Raw genomic sequence first — 17,685 nt, forward strand, 5'->3', positions numbered from 1 at the left:
TTGCACTTTATGGCCAGGTTACCCGACACTTGTAGCTAGGTTAATCGATTGACCGCCGGCAACTGGATAGATGTCCTTGATAGCCCCTCGGGCAGCAGCAAATTCTGTTGGTGGATGCAGAGACATGCAGATCTTTTCAGGACTTCGTGCAGTCCTTGAATCCATTCTGAGATCACGGGGCAAGCATCGGCGTTCATCTCTCACAAGTTACAGGCTTGAAGTTGGCATAAAGACGAGCTTCGGACGCTCCAAGATTAGCAAGATCCTCGCCCTTCAAACCGAAAACTTCAACGGCTAATGCTGGCACGACGGGCATCACGGGAGATGCCGAGGCTTTTGGATGAGCCAAACGAAACCGATCATGATGCAGATAGAAGTGACGAAACAAGTTGTACACAACGACCATGCGGGAAAATAGAGATAACGGCCCGGAAGAATAGTAGCCGTGGGTCCTGCCAAACGGCAGCTCTTCCTCGATAAAAGATTTACCTAATTTATAGCAGTCCTTTCCTGTCAAGAATATCTCCATGCACATAGTGTAAACGCAGAATACAAATGCTTCAGCTCACGCTCGCTTCGCCTCCGTCAACTCCGGCGCCCACGTTCCCGATGCCCACCCGCCATAATCCAATTGTGCTTCACTCGTCCCCAACCATCAAACAAGCTGGGTTCAGTCGCCCGGCTAGCTCAATCGGTAGAGCGTGAGACTCTTAATCTCAAGGTTGTGGGTTCGACCCCCACGTCGGGCTCAATTCCCGTCAGCGATTGGCATCCAGCTTCATTTTTGTGTTTTTGATCTTTGGAGATTACCTGTTCTCATGGTTGGGCTTGCGTGGGTCGCTGCGACACTTAGAATCGAGCTGAATGGCTTGCCTCGCGTATAAACGACATGCAGCGTTGCAGGAGTACTCCCACCTTTGACGCTGAGACATTTAGATCATCACAACGTGATTTCAACGTTGTGGACTCTGAACTGTTGGTTTTTGTCAATTGAAGCAGGATGATTGAGGCAAAATGCTCATTTACGGCACACCAATCCCTGAGCGACGCAAAACTAATGTTCGGCGTCTCTGGACAGAGTTCTGCTCGAAGCTTTGACTGATTACAGTGCACTCACATTGAACGGTCGCAATTACATTGGTGTCTCGACCGCCGGAGTACCCCGGAGGCAGGCCCCACTCCGTCGCCGGGCCCCACTGTTACGGGCCCGTGGGTGAGAGAGCACTCAAGCCGAGCCACTCACATCATTTTCAACCTCCCAGGCAGGAAAGCGTTCACCCTGAATGCCTACCCACAGCCAATATGGGGCATCAAATCTGAAATGATCTGTGACGCGTTGGTGGTGGCCTTGGAAGAGCACGCCTGAATTAGTCTCGGGGCAAGGTGGGAGGGAGACTCTCAGGAGGTACCCACCGCACGCTTATGAAGGCTCATTCTGAGATCGTCTAGAATCGCTCTCGGTTCATATCCTTCCCTCGTGGCTCTCTGACTGGGAGTTCTGAATGAGTACCACCAGGATTTCATCGCCATTAATCATTTGTGAGAAGTTCTGCTGCGAGAATTTGAGCAAACCTGCCGAGTGCCGATGACTCTTCCCACTGAAGTGGCCCCCTTCGTATGTCTAGCAAGCGCCAGTCTAATCACATACAGGGTGGCAGCGCTATCAATAGCGGCACTACTAGGTGTTCTGACAACAAGGACACGGCATCAGTCCTTAAAATCATCGTCTGCTCACCATGCGGGCTAAGATTTGTCGCGATTTCAAATATTCCTACATTGCTGCGTCTGAATTCATGGCTTGGCCGGGGCCAGCTTCCACGCTGAGACACCGAGACCACCCGGCCTCACAATGTGTTAGAGGCGCGTTGAACTTGAGGGTATATCTCAGCCTCTGAGCCCCCCTGACTGACTTCAAACTGACGCTAAACAACATGATCCCCATTCAAACATAAAAGCAGTTTCAATAGTAATCTTTTAGCTGAGGTAGAAAGGGTGGAGACTGCTTCATATGGGCGTGTTGGTTGTGGTGGTGATGGGCTCAATTACAATATGGACCATCTCAAAAGCTTGAGCTATAAGCATTCAAACCTAGTACGTCTAGCCTTTATGGTAATGGGAGCGCAACTTTTTCATCCACCACTGGTCGCTGAAACTCGGAATTACTCTTTGAGTGAAGGTTGAGAGCTTTGATTCCACATGTGCATCAGTAGCAATAATTTCCGCTTCGTTCATTCTGAGGCAGAAGCTAGCAAGAGATTCATCAGCTACCTGGAATCACTAGAAAAACTCCAGCTTAAGGTAGATGCATCTCAACGGTCAATTTGCACGGCCGGAAACCGTCTTCTGAAGTGTGTGTTCGTGCGTGGCACCTTCGGTCCACCTACAAACGGGTTCCCCCCGTTCTCGCCCAGCAACCACAGCGAGAAAAACACTCAGCAACCTCGAGAATCGCTGACGAACATGAGGGCATTCACGCCTTGGCCATGTCCCATCCCCCAGTATGTTGGAGTCATCATAGTGCATCCTTTCAAGCTCGGCGTAAGTTGATCTGCTTGCGGCGTTGATGGTCCAGACAGGAGGAGGTAAGGCGACGGGCTGAAGGGCGGCTTATGTCTCCAAAGGGTTAGCGGGTCCATTCTATAAAATACATTCAGTATGTAATTCCCAAGGTGGTGAGTCAACTGGGCGCAGAGATGCCTGACGGTCTCCTTAAATGGCACCCAAAAACATCATCCAGGATCATCATGCAAGACAGGCTATACAAGGTGGCGAGGAGGACAAGGGACATGGGCGATGCTTATTTTTGCTTATAGATACCGGAATCCCTTGCTGCAGCTGAATTGCAGTGTCATAGGATGTTGCTGAGCTCCCTACGATGGAAGATGCTTGTGCGGATGACAAGCCTAGAGTTATTGCCAACATAAACGAATGCTAGATCATCTCACCGGAACAAGCAGTGAAGGCAGCCTGCCGTCCTTGACCAGCATCGTTAGAAAATTCAGAACTTCGAGGGAAGATAGAGGTATAGCACCAATGTTGACAACTGTAGTTGGAGATGGGAAGTGGCGGCGTGGCATCATACTACTTTGGAGCAAAGGCTTCCGCAGGGAAAGAACACCCAAGTACCAACTTGTTGCGGGATAGAATGAGTCCAGATCATCTTTGGATAGCTTTGCCCCGTTCCCAAAACACCATGTTCAAGGAAGACATGCTGCGTAAGCAGTGGGCAGAAGTCGAAAGAGAACAGGGACCAGAAAACAAAGACGGCCACGTTGCCTCTCAAGCGAGGGGGATCCGCGAAGCGACGTTTGAAACCAGACGTGGCCTGCGTTATCCTGCTGGGTCTGAGATCCCTACATCAAAACCAGGACAGGTAGAAGCACCCTAAGACGGTACCAAGCGTATGAAGATCTTGGCTGGTGTCTTGGGAGGCCTTTCAAGCACTATTTCGCAGATGTCCAGTAGCTAGACTTGGAGTAGCCTGTAGTATGAGCCTAACTCGGGGTCAAAGACATGCTGCGTGAATCAGCACGTCATGCGGGCAGCTTTGGATGGCTGCGGCTTCAGGCACGCAAACAAATTTTGGAGTTGAATTGTTTAGAGTGGGTCAGAGGCCTGTCATTATCTTACCTGTTGTGAAAGTATGAGATGGGGAGAGCTGAGAGGAGACGTGGCGAGAAGGCGTGTTTAGCGAGCCAGATCATCGTTGCCGACGACGGCGACGACGGCGAGGAAGGCGATGACAAAAACGGCGAGGACGAAAACGGCAATGACGACGACGACAAACAACGATAACGACAAAGAACGACAATAAGGACGACGACAACGGCAACGGCAATCACCTTGCGCACAACAATGATAGCGGAGAGGAAGACAAGGAAACTTGAACCAGATGTAGAGCCAACAACAACAACAAAATCTGCCCCAACAGTAAGTCGACGTCGTTGAAAGGGCACTCTTGGGTCTCCATGTGCTTTTCTTCTTGCCATTGGCCCACTTGACTCCAACGATGTGTTCAAGCCCCTCCAGCTTGCCATCCTCCGTGGCCTTGCCGGTCGTAACAAATGGTGTGAAGATGGAGGTCTTCGAGCCAGCGCGTCTCCGAGTGGACTTGATCTACTGCAGGGCATGTGAGCAGCGATGGCATCTGTCTGGACATAACTTGGCATACCTCTTGTGGTAGCCCGCCTCATCCTTGTCTTCGAGGTCCTGCTCGACATTCTCTTGGCTCTTTCTCTGTCTCTTGGGTTCAGGCAATTCGCCCATCTCAACGCGGCGATACCGAAAGCCAACGTCACAGGGAGAGTTGCAACGAAATCGGAACCGACGCGGGCCCCAACGTGGGGAGGCCCTGACATACCACCAGTGCCGTAAGCAGGTACAACTACGCGTCTGCACGCTTCGGAAGCAGCAACGAAGAGACTTCTCGGGCAGTAGGTACGGAGGGTGAGGCGGTTACCAGTAAAAGCCACGCTGGCGACCATAGGTCGTTGTCGTTGGCGTCCTTGGAGTCTTACGAGGGGTCAGCGTATTGCTGGTCATCGAGATGGCTAGCCTTGGTCTTGTTGAACTGCAGCGAATAGGACGATTGAGGGGAGCATTGCGGCTTTCGTGGGGGAAGGTTTCGAATCGCTCGAAACACCCCCAAATGAAGGGGGGGCAGAGGGTGTTCGCAACGCGGGGGCACGCATCGTACGATCAATTTCGAAGTGGCGTACCCTCCTCTCGAGCAGTACCTTGCATCGCCACAGACACCAGGATGTGAATTCTGGTTTTCGCCTCGCAAGCAGACCGACTACTTTCTTGCAATCGTCGTTGTTGTCCGTTATCGCTGTCTTCCGTCATTATTGTCGTCCGCCATCGACATCGTCTGTCGTTGTCGTCCGTGTCGAAAGATGCCGAGCCTGGAGGTTGCAACTCGGATGGGCTTGCTGATGGTCATCTCTTGCCGAGATCCACGGGCAGAGAGAGATGAAAAGCAGCGATGCCAGACTTGCTCTGAAGATTTCTGACAGAAAAGAGCTCCGAAAGCAGGCAGTTGCAAGAGGGGAAGTCGGCGTTCGGCTGCAACTGAAAGGAGGGAGGATGCTGCGTCGAATTAGAACTGGCCCGAGTCGCGACTGCCTTTTTGCTAGTGATAGGACGACACCGCCATCTCGTCACACGTCTCTCGTTGACAGCCTTCCGCATCTTTTCGCGCAGGACCGTCTTCTCGCTGGTGAACCGCAAAGTCCCAGGGTCGGCCGATGCGATCTGTGAGTGGGCCGATTCGCTCTGACGGAGCAGTCGTAGACGCAAACCTTGATCAGACCCATGCGCTTCGAGTCCTCAATGTCTCTTGCCACGCGATCCTTTCGCGCATCATCAACTGGGCACACCATTAGCTTTGCGCGCGCGCATTGGCGCAGCGAACTGACGCACTGGGGTCCCATTCCCATCCCTCTCGCATCCACATCCACCGCAGACACGCCCGAAGCTCAGAAATATCAGGCCGTAACAGCTTCGCTGGCTGTGGCCTACTCGCCCCGGTGCTTCTTCGTTGGAGAAGGCGACCCAGTGTCGCGTGGCACTTCCGTTGAAGCCTGGCGGCTTACTGGAGAAGCTGGCACACTCGGTGAGTGGATTGTCGGTGGAAAAAGACGAAGCGGTGTTGTAACTGACCAAGATGGGTTTCTCTTGAGGCGGGTACCTTCCTGTTGTGTGCAGTGCAGAGATCTCAGGCACGAGCTGGCCCAGTTGCTTCCTAGGCTTCACAAGCTACACTTTGAGGCTGGTGTGGTCCAGTGTCGTCTTCGGACGCATCGGATTGTGTCCGAAGAACCAGAGCAGGTACGAAGTAGGGGAGGCAGGCGCATGCTTCCAAGTCCATTGGTCGGCAGGACATCAAATCGGCAGGACATTTTCCAGTAGGTCGTCTGCGCAGACACCTGGACCCACCACGGGCCTACCTTCCCACTTGAGTGACCAGCTGCCGGTTCTAGCGCTGAAGTCGGCAGGTGGACCTCTCTTTGACCAGATGACCAAGCACCATCGCTAACGGCCAGGCACCTTTGGAAAAACACCTCAGCGATCTACCCTCACGACCGTCAAACTCAATGAGCCGAACTTCACAGACACCAGACATGCTGGCTCCTCGACTGGAGAAGATTTTCATCGACGCGACGTGGTCCTTGCTCGGTGTTCACGGTCGGAACCCCATCCCCAAGACAGGATCGAGGGCATGCCCAGCAACACGGAAAGAGACGTGGCTGCTGGGTGTTCTACTTGATAAGCGGGCTTTGGTGTTTCAGTGGTAGGGACAATGGTGGCAGGATTGAAGCGGTACTGCGCATCTGCATTTCGGGAAATGGTTCAGGGCCTTGGATGGAAAGCGTGGAGTTGTGGTTGCCGTAACTTAACCTGGCGTTGCCCATGTGATGTGGCGCATGCGGAGACGTGGTGGGCGGAGCACTGAACGTGACTGAACACACTGCAGTGGGAATGGACGGTGGGGTCGACGGTGAAGGTGGACGGTGCAATGAACGGTACGAGTCTGGTCCGTCCTACAGAATCTCGCTGGCACTCACTGTTGAGGTGTCTCGTCGGGTCACATCCACCAACAAGGTGTCTCGTCCCCTAAGGTACCATCAGGATGTCTCGTCCACCACAACCAAGGTGTCTCATTACTAAAAAGAGCCTTGTCCACACACGCTCTTGAAAACTGAAGGCGCAGCCCCACACCAAAGCATACCGTGGCACACCGCGATCGCGACGAGCGGCCTGCTGACTGCGCCCGCACAGTAGACGCCTTATCGCCGTGCGCTGCGTTCCATCAAATTTTCTGCACCTGGCCCTGCATCCAGTTTTCACCGCACATCTCGACGCGCGATGTTTCTGTAATAATAGAGGATGGCTGCACTCTAAAGCGCAGAATACGGTCACTTTAACCGACAGTTGCACAAACCCTCCTCAAAGACACCATCTGCATATACCTAGAGGCGGCACCTCGAATAGCAACTTCGATCTTTGACGTTCAGCCGGCAACCTGAGCGACTTGACGCCCCGACTTTGGGCTGCGCAGCGTGATCTTCACGGAACCTTCGACCTGCATGTAGTTTGTCAGAGGCATTGGGTATGGGGCATCGCGTCAATATGATTCTTTACAGTCAACCTTGAGCGACATGAGGAATCTAAGCGCCATCATCAAACCTCGACATGTCAACTTCGGCGTGCATAACAACTTCAACTTGGGTACTTGTCGTTAAGGTCGCTGATGTCCTGGGCGTCCGATTACGTGACCGAGAAGTTAAAAGTCGGTCATTGTGCACCCCCAGGTGTACATTGACCCACAAAGGTCTTAGATTCGCGATGGGCTGAGATCTTATTCCCCGCTACCCGAGGGGGGGGCGCTGTTCAATACGTGGGGGCAGCAACGCCATCCCACGTCGAGCGCGCGCGACAACATCTCTCGAAAATGAGCATAACGAAATCAATTAATCGCACATGATTCATGCCTAGTCTAGACATTCGTGATAAAAAATTTCCGTCTTTTGGTCTTGCGCGGATGGACGTGGACTGCAGCGAGAAATTTCTGTGCGGTGCTTTGGCAGGCATGAGTTCGAGCCTCAGTCAGTCTTCAACGTTACGTAAGCTGCGGTTTGTAGGCCAATGTACACGGTGCTGTGACCCACCAGGTGAATAAACTGGCCCACTTGAACTTCTCGGTGCCTTGAGGTACCTACCGTACGTGGCTATTGCGATTTGAATGGTAGCACAGCGCGGCTGGTGCATAGCGTTAGTCTATTGAACACGACGAAGTAATCACTAAATTCGCGACTTCAAGGTGCTTGGACCAGACTGTAATAGAATGAACAGCTGTCGGCGGGCTTGCGATACTCCGCGATAGAGCAGTCCCACGGTACAGGACCTCGTAAAATCCAGGTGCTGCGTCGAGCAGGCGCACTTGGTCTCTTGAGTCTGGAACCTACTGTTCTCGGGTCCATACAATGCATCGTAGTGACGGAAGCTTCCGGCGAGGACCTTGAGCAACTACGTCTCGTTCGTGGGAGAATATATGGGTCTGACGAGACTTTTGGTTGTCCCTGAAAACGGAGCGACCGGCCGAAGAGGTCCACGATGAGTGGATCGGTCAGAACCTTCCTCGTGGCTGTGACAGATTCCGCTATTGCACTACGGTCCCACTGATTGGCCTACCCTTAGGTATGATACCGACGGTATCCTAAGGGTGAATCGTCTCTCTGGTTGGCCTGCCCTTACGATACCAGCGGTATCCTAAGGCTGGCCAGTCACATCACTAATATCAGTGAACCAGACCACTAAGGTACCACAAATGCGATTGTCCGCTGCAATTAAAGCTCTCGTCGCAGGTGCGACGACTTTATCAGGCCAGCTGTGGGCGGATGTGAAGTGTGGCGCCCGGCAGCACATCGCCCTAGAAAATCGGAGGCTTGTGACCGGTGTGGCTGGTGCCCACCTGGCAGATACGACAGGTGCCAGCCCAGACCGTCTCCCAGCGCGACTGGCATCCTCCTTGCACCGCATCAACACCTCTCGTCTGCCTGCATGCCTGCAGTCCACCATTCATTTCCTCTCCACTGGCAGAATCCACGTCACGATGCCCGCCGCAAACCAGTTCGCCGGTCTCACGCAGGCTCCAGTGTTCACGCACCACGCCGCATGAACCTGCAGAAGCTCGCAGGAGCTCTGGGGAGCTTTCAGTGTCGCCGGCCATGGCCACCACGATTGCCCCTCCTGTTTCGGCAATGGGCAGCATCAGCTCAGAGACATTCGAACGAACGGCGATGATGGCGGTCTAGAGACGGTCGCAGGAGCGGTGACGATAGCGGTAAACGGTTTGCAGAGCACATTCTGCAAGAGTCGTCTGGTATATCCACGGACTCCCCGGGAGATGCAACAGCGACCTTTTCGTCACCCGCAAGCTCGTCATCTTACGAGCCTATTGCTGGTTGTCCGTCGCCACGATGTGCCTCACCAACAACTCCATTGTACGTCGCAACCCCCCTCTTCATCATCCTTCTCATGCTGACTGACCTCGCCCCAGAAACTCTGTGGCACCCTGCTGTCCTTCTACGAATCCAAGCCCAAAGAAGCAGCGCGGCTTCCGCTGGTGCGTTCGCACGCGCGCCACCATCCTCTTCGCCCTTTACGCCGACCGCATCCTCCCCTCCGACACCAACCGCCTCCCGATCCCTCGCCTGCGCGCCGAATGTAATATCCTGCAGCACGACCCGGCCTGGGCGTTCGTCCTGCCATACTTTGACAAGCTGGTGCAGCACCATGCAACCAAGTGGGTGAAGGAGCCCGGCAACGGGGCGCTTGTCTCTTGGTGTGCGGTGTCTCGCTGCTACAGGTGGGACGAGCAGCAGACGGCGGAATGGGCACATGGCGGCGTTGATGCTGTCGAAGCTTGGATGCGCCAGGCTCTCGGCAAGACGGACTGGTGGCAGGGAGGTTGGTCGTCCGCGTCATGGTTGGGAGTATGGGCTGATACGCGCAGAACAACCCGCACTCGTCGAGCAGTTTGGCAGCATGTCTTTGCAGGCGCCGTCTAGCCCTGAGAGCGTGTACGTCCCCGGTTTCTTTGTTGCTAGCCGTGATGTTGACCAATCTCGAAAGCTCACACCTTCAGCAGTCGGCCCTCGGTCCACGATCTCAACAGCCCGGCCACCGACCCCGCCCCCGCTCCCGAGACGCCCAACGCGTGGGCAAGTCTCGAGCACGACCCCGCGTTCAACCCGTGGGGCGCCAGCGAGGCGGACGAGGTCCCCGCCAGCAAGCCAGTCGCGGAGCCCATTCCATCCGTCGACCTGACGCCCGCTGGTCCAATGCCGTCCCCCCAGCCCGCCCCGGCGGCAAATCTCGCTGAGACCGACACCGTTGTCTCCGCGCCGTTCAGCACCGTCGGCAACAACACGGTCATCTCTGCGCCGGCCAGGACCGTGTACACCCCGCCTCAGACGCCTCGCACGCCTCGCAGGGGCAGCGTTGTGGGCAACAGCACCGTTGTGTCCTCGCCCTTCAGCTCCGCCGGCACCAACACCGTCATCGACCGCGTTCACCCCGCCGCAAAGAATCCAGACGCCCCACCCCATGCCCACCAGCACCATCATCTCCTCGCCGCCGACCACCGTTTTCATTTCCCCGCGACGACCCCACGCGCGTCGTACCGCCGCCAACAGCACCGTGGTCTCTTCCCCGTTCGGCACCACGGTCGTCTCCTCGCGGCGTTCGACCGTGGTCTCTCGTCGACCGTCTAACGAGCATCACCAACCCAGCGAGGCGTTCACGCGGGCGCTCGAGATGCACCGCGCGGCGCAGCGTATGAAGGTCGAGGCGGAGATGGCCATGAGGGAGCATGGGTTGTTTGGGTATGTTGGATATGTTCAGTAGCGAGGGGATGCTAGTCTACATGGTCGTTTCAATACATCGTTTGCCCGCTAAGTCTCCCACGCACTCTATGCAAGGTTTGTATGTCCCAATGTTGAACAATCTAACTCACAGCTTCCACCACGCCTTCCTCCCCCTCTCCCTCTCTTCCCTGTCCCTCTCTTCCCTCTCCCTCCTCCTCCTCGGTCTCCGCTCCTCCACATCCCTCGCCTCTTCCTCCCCACCCTCACCATCTCTCAGCCTCTGTCTCTGCCTCACCCCCACCGCCTCCAACTCATAGTCCAGCAACGCAAGCGCATCCTTCACCCGCCCAAGCAACACCTCGAGCCCCTCAAACGTACATGCACCGCGTGTCCCCTCCTTCGCCTCCGCCCGTATCCCGTGTAGCGTCGCGTTGAAGTCGTACACCCTTCCCGCCGCGTCCTCCAGCATCCTTGTCGCGGACTCGAGCGTGGTCAGGAGGGCGTCGCGGCGCGGGAGGAGGGGGGTGAAGAGGCGGTCGTATGCGTAGAAGACGTCTTCGGCGGGGCTGTGTGATGTGTCACAGAGTCAACGCGGTCCTCAAGACCTGGGTGTTCAGGGACTGCAGTCGACTCACAAGGTATTCGGGTCCAAGCTGCCAACGGCGAGTTTGAACGCGCCCAGTACATCCCCTTCCATTCCCCTCGCCTGCCTTAGCGACTCCAGGGCCGATTGCAAGGGCACGGCGAGGGCGTTATGGTCGTCCCACCAGTTGGGCAGCTGCGCCGTCACAGCGCGGAAGATGCCCTCGGCTGTGCTGTTCCACACACCCTCGCCACCACCTCCGTTCCCCTGCTGTTGTTCCTGTTCCTGTTGCTCCTGCACCTGTTTATCGATCCCCCACGCCATCAGAAGCACCGTATCCCTCAACGCACCCACCAAATTTCCCGGGCCAGCGCGCGCGCGGATGCCTACCAGCTCGCGCGCGAGGTGCACACTCGTACCGTCCAGCAGATCGACAATATCATGGCACACGCCCGCGGGGATGGCGAGGGCGCGTCCGAGGGTGCACAGCTCGGTGAACTCGCGTTGCACGGCGGGGAGAGGTGTGGCGGGGGTGTTGGTGTCGAGGAGGCGGACGAGGCGGGCGTAGGGGTGGACGAGGGTGGTGGGGAAAGCAAACAATAGCATTCAGGACTGCATAACTCTCAAAGACGCGCACAAACCTCGACATACACGGCAACGAGTCCGTAAACATATGATCCAATCAATTGACCTAACACGACAATCTACTCTTTATTGTTCTTGGCGGTGTTCGCGTTGGCCTCCCGCTCCATCATCGCGTGGCGATGCCAGTGCAGCACCTTGACGCGCACCTCGCAGTCGACGGCCTCGAAGAGGTGGCCCTTTTGCTCTTGCGGGACGCGATCTAGTTCGGCGTCGATTTCCTGCAGCGAAATGAACGGAGCATACAGTGGCAGTGGCAGTTGTTGGTGCTGGTGCTGGTGATCCTGGTATTGCTGGAGGACTGACGCCGCATCATGTTCTGGCTGTGGCGGGGCCTGTGGCTGGTGTGGCTCAGCAAGTGGAACCGAGGGGCGTGGCTGATACTGGAAGCCCTGTGGCTGGCGCTGCTGTGGCTGCGACTGCTGCTGCTGCAGCTGCTGAAGCTGCACCATCTTAGTGCCCCGCCACGAATCAAGGTACCGCGGGTCGCGCATCGCCGCTTCCACCGTCTGACGGTCCTGCGCCGACTGCAAGCCCGGCGCTTTGCGAACGAGCTGGCCGATGTTGGTGAGGCCGGAGCGCATGATGCGCGAGGACAGGACGGAGCGTCTGTCGTCATCGTCATCAGCATTGTTGGCGTTGATGGCGGTATTGTTGGCGGCGTTGGCGTTGGCGTTGGTGGTGCTGAGGGTGTTGTTGTTCATGTTGGTGGCCCAGTTGGTGTAGGCGTTGATATTGGCACCCTCGGGAGCAGCTGTGGCCTGGTTCTTCTTGGCATCGAGCGCTAGATATTCCCTGTCCCTCTCACTCAACTCGCGCTTGTTCTCGAGGTACTCGGCCATCTCGCGCGACGTGATGGAGTCTGAATCTGGCATGGTGACGGTGGAGGTGAGTCTGTTTAGACAGACTTCTGCAAAAAAGACAGAATAGATGCAGAAACGCAGCACATCGTATTTCCAGACTCCTGCTCCTTTATGCTGCTTTTCATACCGTACGTCTTCCCATCCAATCTCACTCTCCGAGACAAGAACCACCCACGAGACACCTAACAAAGAAGCCCACAGACACTGTCCCGTCACGCGTCTCCCAGAACCCTCCTGTCATCTCAATTTGCATTGCGCACCACTCCTCCAAGCAGCCGCTCCCAAATAGCACCCATCGGCGGCGCCTTCGCCCCGCCCACCTCCCGGATCTCCAACTCCCGCACCGCGGCACGGTCCAGCGCGCCCTCTAGTACCCGTAGCTCCTCCAGACACCGGTCGCGCATCGCCTCGGCCTCCGCCCGCTCTTCGGCGCCGGCGCGCGCAATGCCATGCTCGAGGAAGTCGAGGTGCACCTTGAAATCGAACAAGTTGCCGGCTGCTTCGAGCATAAGATTGCGGAGGTCGGCGAATGAGAGGGCGTCAAGCTCCGCGGCAGCGTCATCCTGCTCCTCCTCCTCTTCCTCCTCTGCGACGGGAGGCAGCTGCGCGCAGTGCGCAACTCACGATCGGATCGGGGTAGGCGGTGGGGTGAGGATGAAAACATTCGAGACCGAGTCCTCCGGGTGCACTGTGCCTCTCTCATCCTCATCCTCATCATCTCCATTCTCACTCTCACTCTCATTCTCAACCTCCTTCTCATCCAGCGCCAACAACCGCTCCGCATCCTCCTTCGAAAAACTGACCCCATCCCACTCCTCCTTCACAAACGCCTTCGCCCACTCCTCATACACCACCTCACCATCCTCATCATACCGCCACACCCCCGCCTTCCCCAGCTCCCTGAATCTTCCCTGCAGCGCGTCCTTCATCCGCGGCACCATGAGCCGGTCGAACTCGGCGCTCCACCGCTTGGCGCCGGGGCCGGGGCCGGGGCGCACCATGTGCATCGCCGCTTCAACCTCGTCCATGTGCCGCGTGTGGCAGCTGTGCAGGTTGAGGGAGTGACGGATGATGTGCTGGTTCATCGCGCGCGCGCAGCGCGGGCCCCAGACGTGCCGCGTGTTGGAGGCTTTGAGGTTCCTCAGGGGTCGGCCGCATACTTGCTGGAGGGCGTTAGCTTACTGGCAGTGAGAACTGAGGGAAGGAGGGGGTACGGTTTCGGAGTTGGATTGGCACATGACGGGCGGATGAAGCCGAGATTAGATGAGACCGAGATTGAATGATTGAATGCGGAAATGATTGAGGTGGTGATCACCGACAGCCGAGGTCTGACATCTGGTGGTGATGACGGCAAGTTACAAACACACAAACGGCAATCTACTTTCCACCAGCCTCTCTGGCCTTCTTGCGCTCTTCCCGCGCCACCCACGCCCGGAACCGCTCCATCTCTTCCTCCGTGAAACCACCTCCAATGACAGGGTTGTTGCCGCCCTTGGGGGAGACGCTGCGGCTGCGGCCCAGGCCGTTTGCGCGGTTGCGCTGCCGACCGCCTGGGCCGAACATGTTGGGGCTGGTGCTGAATAAAGCCGCGGGGGTGTCTTGAGTCTCGCCAAAGTCTGGAAATGCGCCTGGCACAGTCGCAGTGTTTCCAACACTAGGGAATGCGCCGGGCACAGGGGCAGTCTGTCCAAGGGAAGGGAATGGGTTAGGTGAAGTGTATCTGCCGCCTGCTGGTGAAGAGTTGGTGGTATCTCTGCGCGTCTCTCCAACCCGAGGCAACGGGTCGAAAGTGGCAGTGCCTTGGACGGTCTGGCCAAGGCCAGGATTCAGGGAAGGATAAGCTGTGTCTCTGCCTGTGACTCCCAAGCGAGGGGACAGGTGAGTGACAGTGGCTGCCGTCTCTCCCACGGGGAGATATAGGTCAGTTGTCGCAATTTCTCTGCCCGGTGTCAAAGGTTTCGCAGCACCTCTGCCACCGCCTGCCATCAAAGGCCTAGCGCCCGGCAGCAGGGTAGTAGACACGGGTAGCCGCGAGCTACCACCCGTCAATGCCATGGCAGGCGTCTGCAGCGTTTGCGTTTGGATGTGGCGCGGGCGACGGGGAGCAGGGGGCGCGGGCTTGACGGGCGTCGTTTGCGGAGCAACGGTGCCCATGCCGCTCAGATTCAGGACTGAGCCCAAGCCGCTGAGGTTCAGCAGGTCTGCGGCAGCCTGGGCTGCCTCATTGTCAGATTGCTCTGGTCCTGGAGCGGTTTCCGCCGACGGCTGTTCCTGATCCTGACATATGTCAGTGTTGTCTTTGTGAAGGTGAGAGAGAACTAACCTTTGCGGCTGCGACATCCTTCTCATCCGCCTTATCCTCCTTCTCCTCCTCCACAATGGCGAGATATCCCTGTTCAACATTAGCATTCTGTCTTTCACGGAAAAAGGGGGAAACGAACCTCTGTAGCTTCTTTCCACGGCCTACACGTCACAAACCCCCGCAGGCTCTTCACGCTCTCCGCCCACTGTGCAGGCCACCGCTCCTCGTCCTCCTCCTCATCTGCGGCAGGGTCGTACAGCGGTTGCAGGAAACGCGCGCGGCGCACGTGCTCGTTGGTGATGGTGTCGGCATGCGGCTGAGCCGGGTCCGCGGCCGCGTAGCGCAGGAGCTGCCGCGCGCGCAGGCTGTAGTCGGTGGCCATCCTCCTGTTTCGTTTCGATGTGACGAGTTGATTGACGCGGAAGGTGCTGCGAAGGGGAGCGTCGGCGGGCCAGTCTGTTTGGGGGTCGTGGTCGCGGTATTCGGCGAGGTGGATGGGGGTGTTGGGCGTGATCAAGTGGCGGCCCATCGATGGTAAGGCAAAGATTTGCTGATATGGGGGTGAGAAGTGAGGGTTGGAAGGGGGGATGATATATCCTCTTGGTTTTCTGTTCTTGTTTTGCCGGTCTGGATGAGGCTGACGAGAAAGCCTTGACCAGATCTGAAATGTGACGAGGCTTCTTCGGGTCGCATGTTGTTTCGGCCCGTGTCTCGTGTCTTCTTTGTCCATCGCTAACCATCGAGCAACCCTCAGCTCAAGTACAAATGCGCGCATCACTCCCTCTGTCATGCCGCGTCTCCAGTCTGCATCACCACAATGCTCCCCCACGGCATCCCCTTCAACATCTTCGTCGCCGTCTGCGTCCTCTTTTCACTCTGCCAAGGCTGGACCTGGTGCTCGACACCGCCCCCCGCCCTCGTGATTGAGATCAAGAAGCCCGCTTCAACACAGACTGTCACCAAATGTAAGACACTTCCCCCCCTCTGTTAGCCCTTTCGAGGCAACCACAGCTAACCGTCCAACAGCAAGCGAAACCGTCACGCGAATCTGCCGCGCCTACGCCGTAATCCTCTTCGCAGTGCCCACGAACCGCCCGCCCTCGCTGTACGAATACCTCCACATCGCCGCCGCCTGCGCCCCGACCCCGGCGCGCTCCAAGTCTTCCTCCGCCCGGCGCTGCTCCACGCACCAGATTTATCTGGCTGTCGAGGGCACGTTGATTGAGTACTTTCCTCACGGGGGTTTCTTCTCCAACTCCAACTCCAACTCCAACTCCAATCCCGATAACAACAATCGCGATACGAACGAGAACAACATAATCCATAACAACAACGCCGTCGTGACTGCGCTTGTCACGGCCATCCTCTTTGACGAGGACACGCGCACCGTGTACGACCACCTCTTCGAGCCTTCACTCTCTGGCGGCGCGAGCGATCGGATTGCGTTTCTCCAGGAGAAGTGCGGCGAGGCGTGGCGGTAGCTTGCTTACTTGCTGCTGCAAAGATGATGACGGAGGAGGAGCTTGCGACACACAAGGCTGGCAAGGAGAGGCTCCGGGCGGAAATTCGTGCTCAGAGGGCTGCGAAGGAGGCGAAGGAGAGGCAAGTGTCGGATGCCTCTGATGTTCCCCCGCAGGAGTCTGTGTCAAAGTCTGGCGAGAAGACACAAGTTAGTTACCCCATTTCCACCACCACGTCCTTCAGAATCAACACCACTGTCACCAACGTCATCTTCACCGTCATCACCACAATCCTCTCATGGCTCTGGTCATGGTTCACCTGGCTCCTCACCTTCCGCATCGTCTACATTCCCTTTGGACTGTTCTACTTCTTCGCCCCCGCCCTCAACACTCTCCACGCCACCCTCTGCACCACCATCCAAACCCTCCAGACCGACACCCACGACGTATCCATCGCCTCCGCCGTGTCCAACTTCGCCCTCAAGAACCTCTGCCCGTCCCAAGCCTCCGAGGAGCCTCTGTCCTACCCCATCGCGCCCGCGCCTCCCGTTCCACGCTACGGCGACGCCCTCCCGAACCTCGCCGCCTGGGCCTCCCACGCAACAGACTTCACCCCACTCCCGCCGTCCGCCGCCGCGCACCTCACAGCTTTTGAGGGTGCCGTCCGCACCGCCCTGGGCGCTGTGTCGTCGAACCAGCGCGCGGCCCGGAACATCGCGAGGGAAAAGAGCGCGGGGAAGGTGAGGTGGTTCCACGTCGGCAAACTCAACACACCCGCCTCGGCTGCCTGCGCGCGGATCGGCAGATTGAAAATTGTGTTTGACGGCGCGCTGCGCACCTTCAGAGACCTCGTGGAGCAGCTGGAGCCGGGTAAGGTGGAGGAGACGTTCGGGCCGGTGGAGGAGACGTTCGGGCCGGTGGAGGCGACGTGCGGGTGGAAGAAGGCGCTGGGGAAGAAGGAGAAGGCGCTGCGCGGGGTGGGGGATGGAGATGCAGACACAAGGACCGGGGAGGTGTTGGCTGTGGTGGAGGCGCAGGGGGCCGTGGCAGGGATCGCGTGCGAGGCAGCCGGAGCCGAGATGAAGCAATTGAGAGAGTTGCGGGGACGGTTGAACAGGGGTGTTGTGCCCGGGTTGGTCGAGCTGGCGAGGGCGGTGCGCGGCGTGGAAGAGGAGGCGCGGGAGAAGGGCGGCTGGGCGACGGGCGCGGATCTCATGAGGTGGGAGGAGGAGCTGAAGGAGCTGGCGGTGGAGTTTGAGAGAGTTGTGAAGAAGGCGTGGGATGCCTGGAATGGGGAGTAATGGTGTTTCGTTCGTCTTGGATTAGATCATGGGTAGAGGAGTTGGTCTTTGGATATTGCCGTGTGGAAATCTGCTTATGTAATGTGGCTTGAAGTCGTGTGTTCAAACGCTAAGGCAAATGCGCCACCAACTCAAAACCAACGTCTGACTTGGATGATATCGCG

The 17,685-nt window shown here is 57.2% G+C and overlaps 7 protein-coding genes and 1 non-coding gene across 8 annotated transcripts; 4 read left to right on the forward strand and 4 right to left on the reverse strand.

Annotated features, from left to right (window-relative positions):
* Positions 1 to 676: 676 nt before the first annotated feature.
* COL26b_011051 lies at positions 677 to 749 on the forward strand. Its single transcript has one exon. It is a non-coding gene; the product is annotated as a tRNA-Lys (tRNA).
* An 8,232-nt stretch (positions 750 to 8,981) lies between these two features.
* COL26b_011052 (uncharacterized protein) lies at positions 8,982 to 10,277 on the forward strand (the record flags this gene model as incomplete). Its single annotated transcript, XM_053183732.1, has 5 exons — positions 8,982 to 9,005; positions 9,062 to 9,127; positions 9,243 to 9,471; positions 9,518 to 9,584; positions 9,653 to 10,277. 5 exons carry the CDS (start codon positions 8,982 to 8,984, stop codon positions 10,275 to 10,277), a joined length of 1,011 nt encoding a protein of 336 aa, XP_053032319.1.
* A 238-nt stretch (positions 10,278 to 10,515) lies between these two features.
* COL26b_011053 (uncharacterized protein) lies at positions 10,516 to 11,559 on the reverse strand (the record flags this gene model as incomplete). The annotated part of the gene is made up of 2 exons (XM_053183733.1): positions 10,516 to 10,936; positions 11,006 to 11,559. 2 exons carry the CDS (start codon positions 11,557 to 11,559, stop codon positions 10,516 to 10,518), a joined length of 975 nt encoding a protein of 324 aa, XP_053032320.1.
* Positions 11,560 to 11,657: 98 nt separating this feature from the next.
* Positions 11,658 to 12,470, reverse strand: COL26b_011054 (uncharacterized protein; the record flags this gene model as incomplete). The annotated part of the gene is made up of 1 exon (XM_053183734.1): positions 11,658 to 12,470. One exon carries the CDS (start codon positions 12,468 to 12,470, stop codon positions 11,658 to 11,660), a length of 813 nt encoding a protein of 270 aa, XP_053032321.1.
* A 230-nt stretch (positions 12,471 to 12,700) lies between these two features.
* Positions 12,701 to 13,543, reverse strand: COL26b_011055 (uncharacterized protein; the record flags this gene model as incomplete). Its single annotated transcript, XM_053183735.1, has 2 exons — positions 12,701 to 13,044; positions 13,189 to 13,543. 2 exons carry the CDS (start codon positions 13,541 to 13,543, stop codon positions 12,701 to 12,703), a joined length of 699 nt encoding a protein of 232 aa, XP_053032322.1.
* Positions 13,544 to 13,835: 292 nt separating this feature from the next.
* COL26b_011056 (uncharacterized protein) lies at positions 13,836 to 15,289 on the reverse strand (the record flags this gene model as incomplete). The annotated part of the gene is made up of 3 exons (XM_053183736.1): positions 13,836 to 14,735; positions 14,782 to 14,850; positions 14,900 to 15,289. The coding sequence occupies 3 exons, from the start codon at positions 15,287 to 15,289 to the stop codon at positions 13,836 to 13,838; spliced, it is 1,359 nt and encodes a 452-aa protein (XP_053032323.1).
* A 288-nt stretch (positions 15,290 to 15,577) lies between these two features.
* On the forward strand, positions 15,578 to 16,241 carry COL26b_011057 (uncharacterized protein; the record flags this gene model as incomplete). Its single annotated transcript, XM_053183737.1, has 2 exons — positions 15,578 to 15,725; positions 15,787 to 16,241. The coding sequence occupies 2 exons, from the start codon at positions 15,578 to 15,580 to the stop codon at positions 16,239 to 16,241; spliced, it is 603 nt and encodes a 200-aa protein (XP_053032324.1).
* Positions 16,242 to 16,264: 23 nt separating this feature from the next.
* COL26b_011058 (uncharacterized protein) lies at positions 16,265 to 17,521 on the forward strand (the record flags this gene model as incomplete). The annotated part of the gene is made up of 1 exon (XM_053183738.1): positions 16,265 to 17,521. One exon carries the CDS (start codon positions 16,265 to 16,267, stop codon positions 17,519 to 17,521), a length of 1,257 nt encoding a protein of 418 aa, XP_053032325.1.
* Positions 17,522 to 17,685: the final 164 nt, after the last annotated feature.

Source organism: Colletotrichum chrysophilum (genome assembly GCF_026319265.1).
Source record: "Colletotrichum chrysophilum strain AFK26 chromosome Unknown scaffold_128, whole genome shotgun sequence".
NCBI lineage: Eukaryota > Fungi > Ascomycota > Sordariomycetes > Glomerellales > Glomerellaceae > Colletotrichum > Colletotrichum chrysophilum.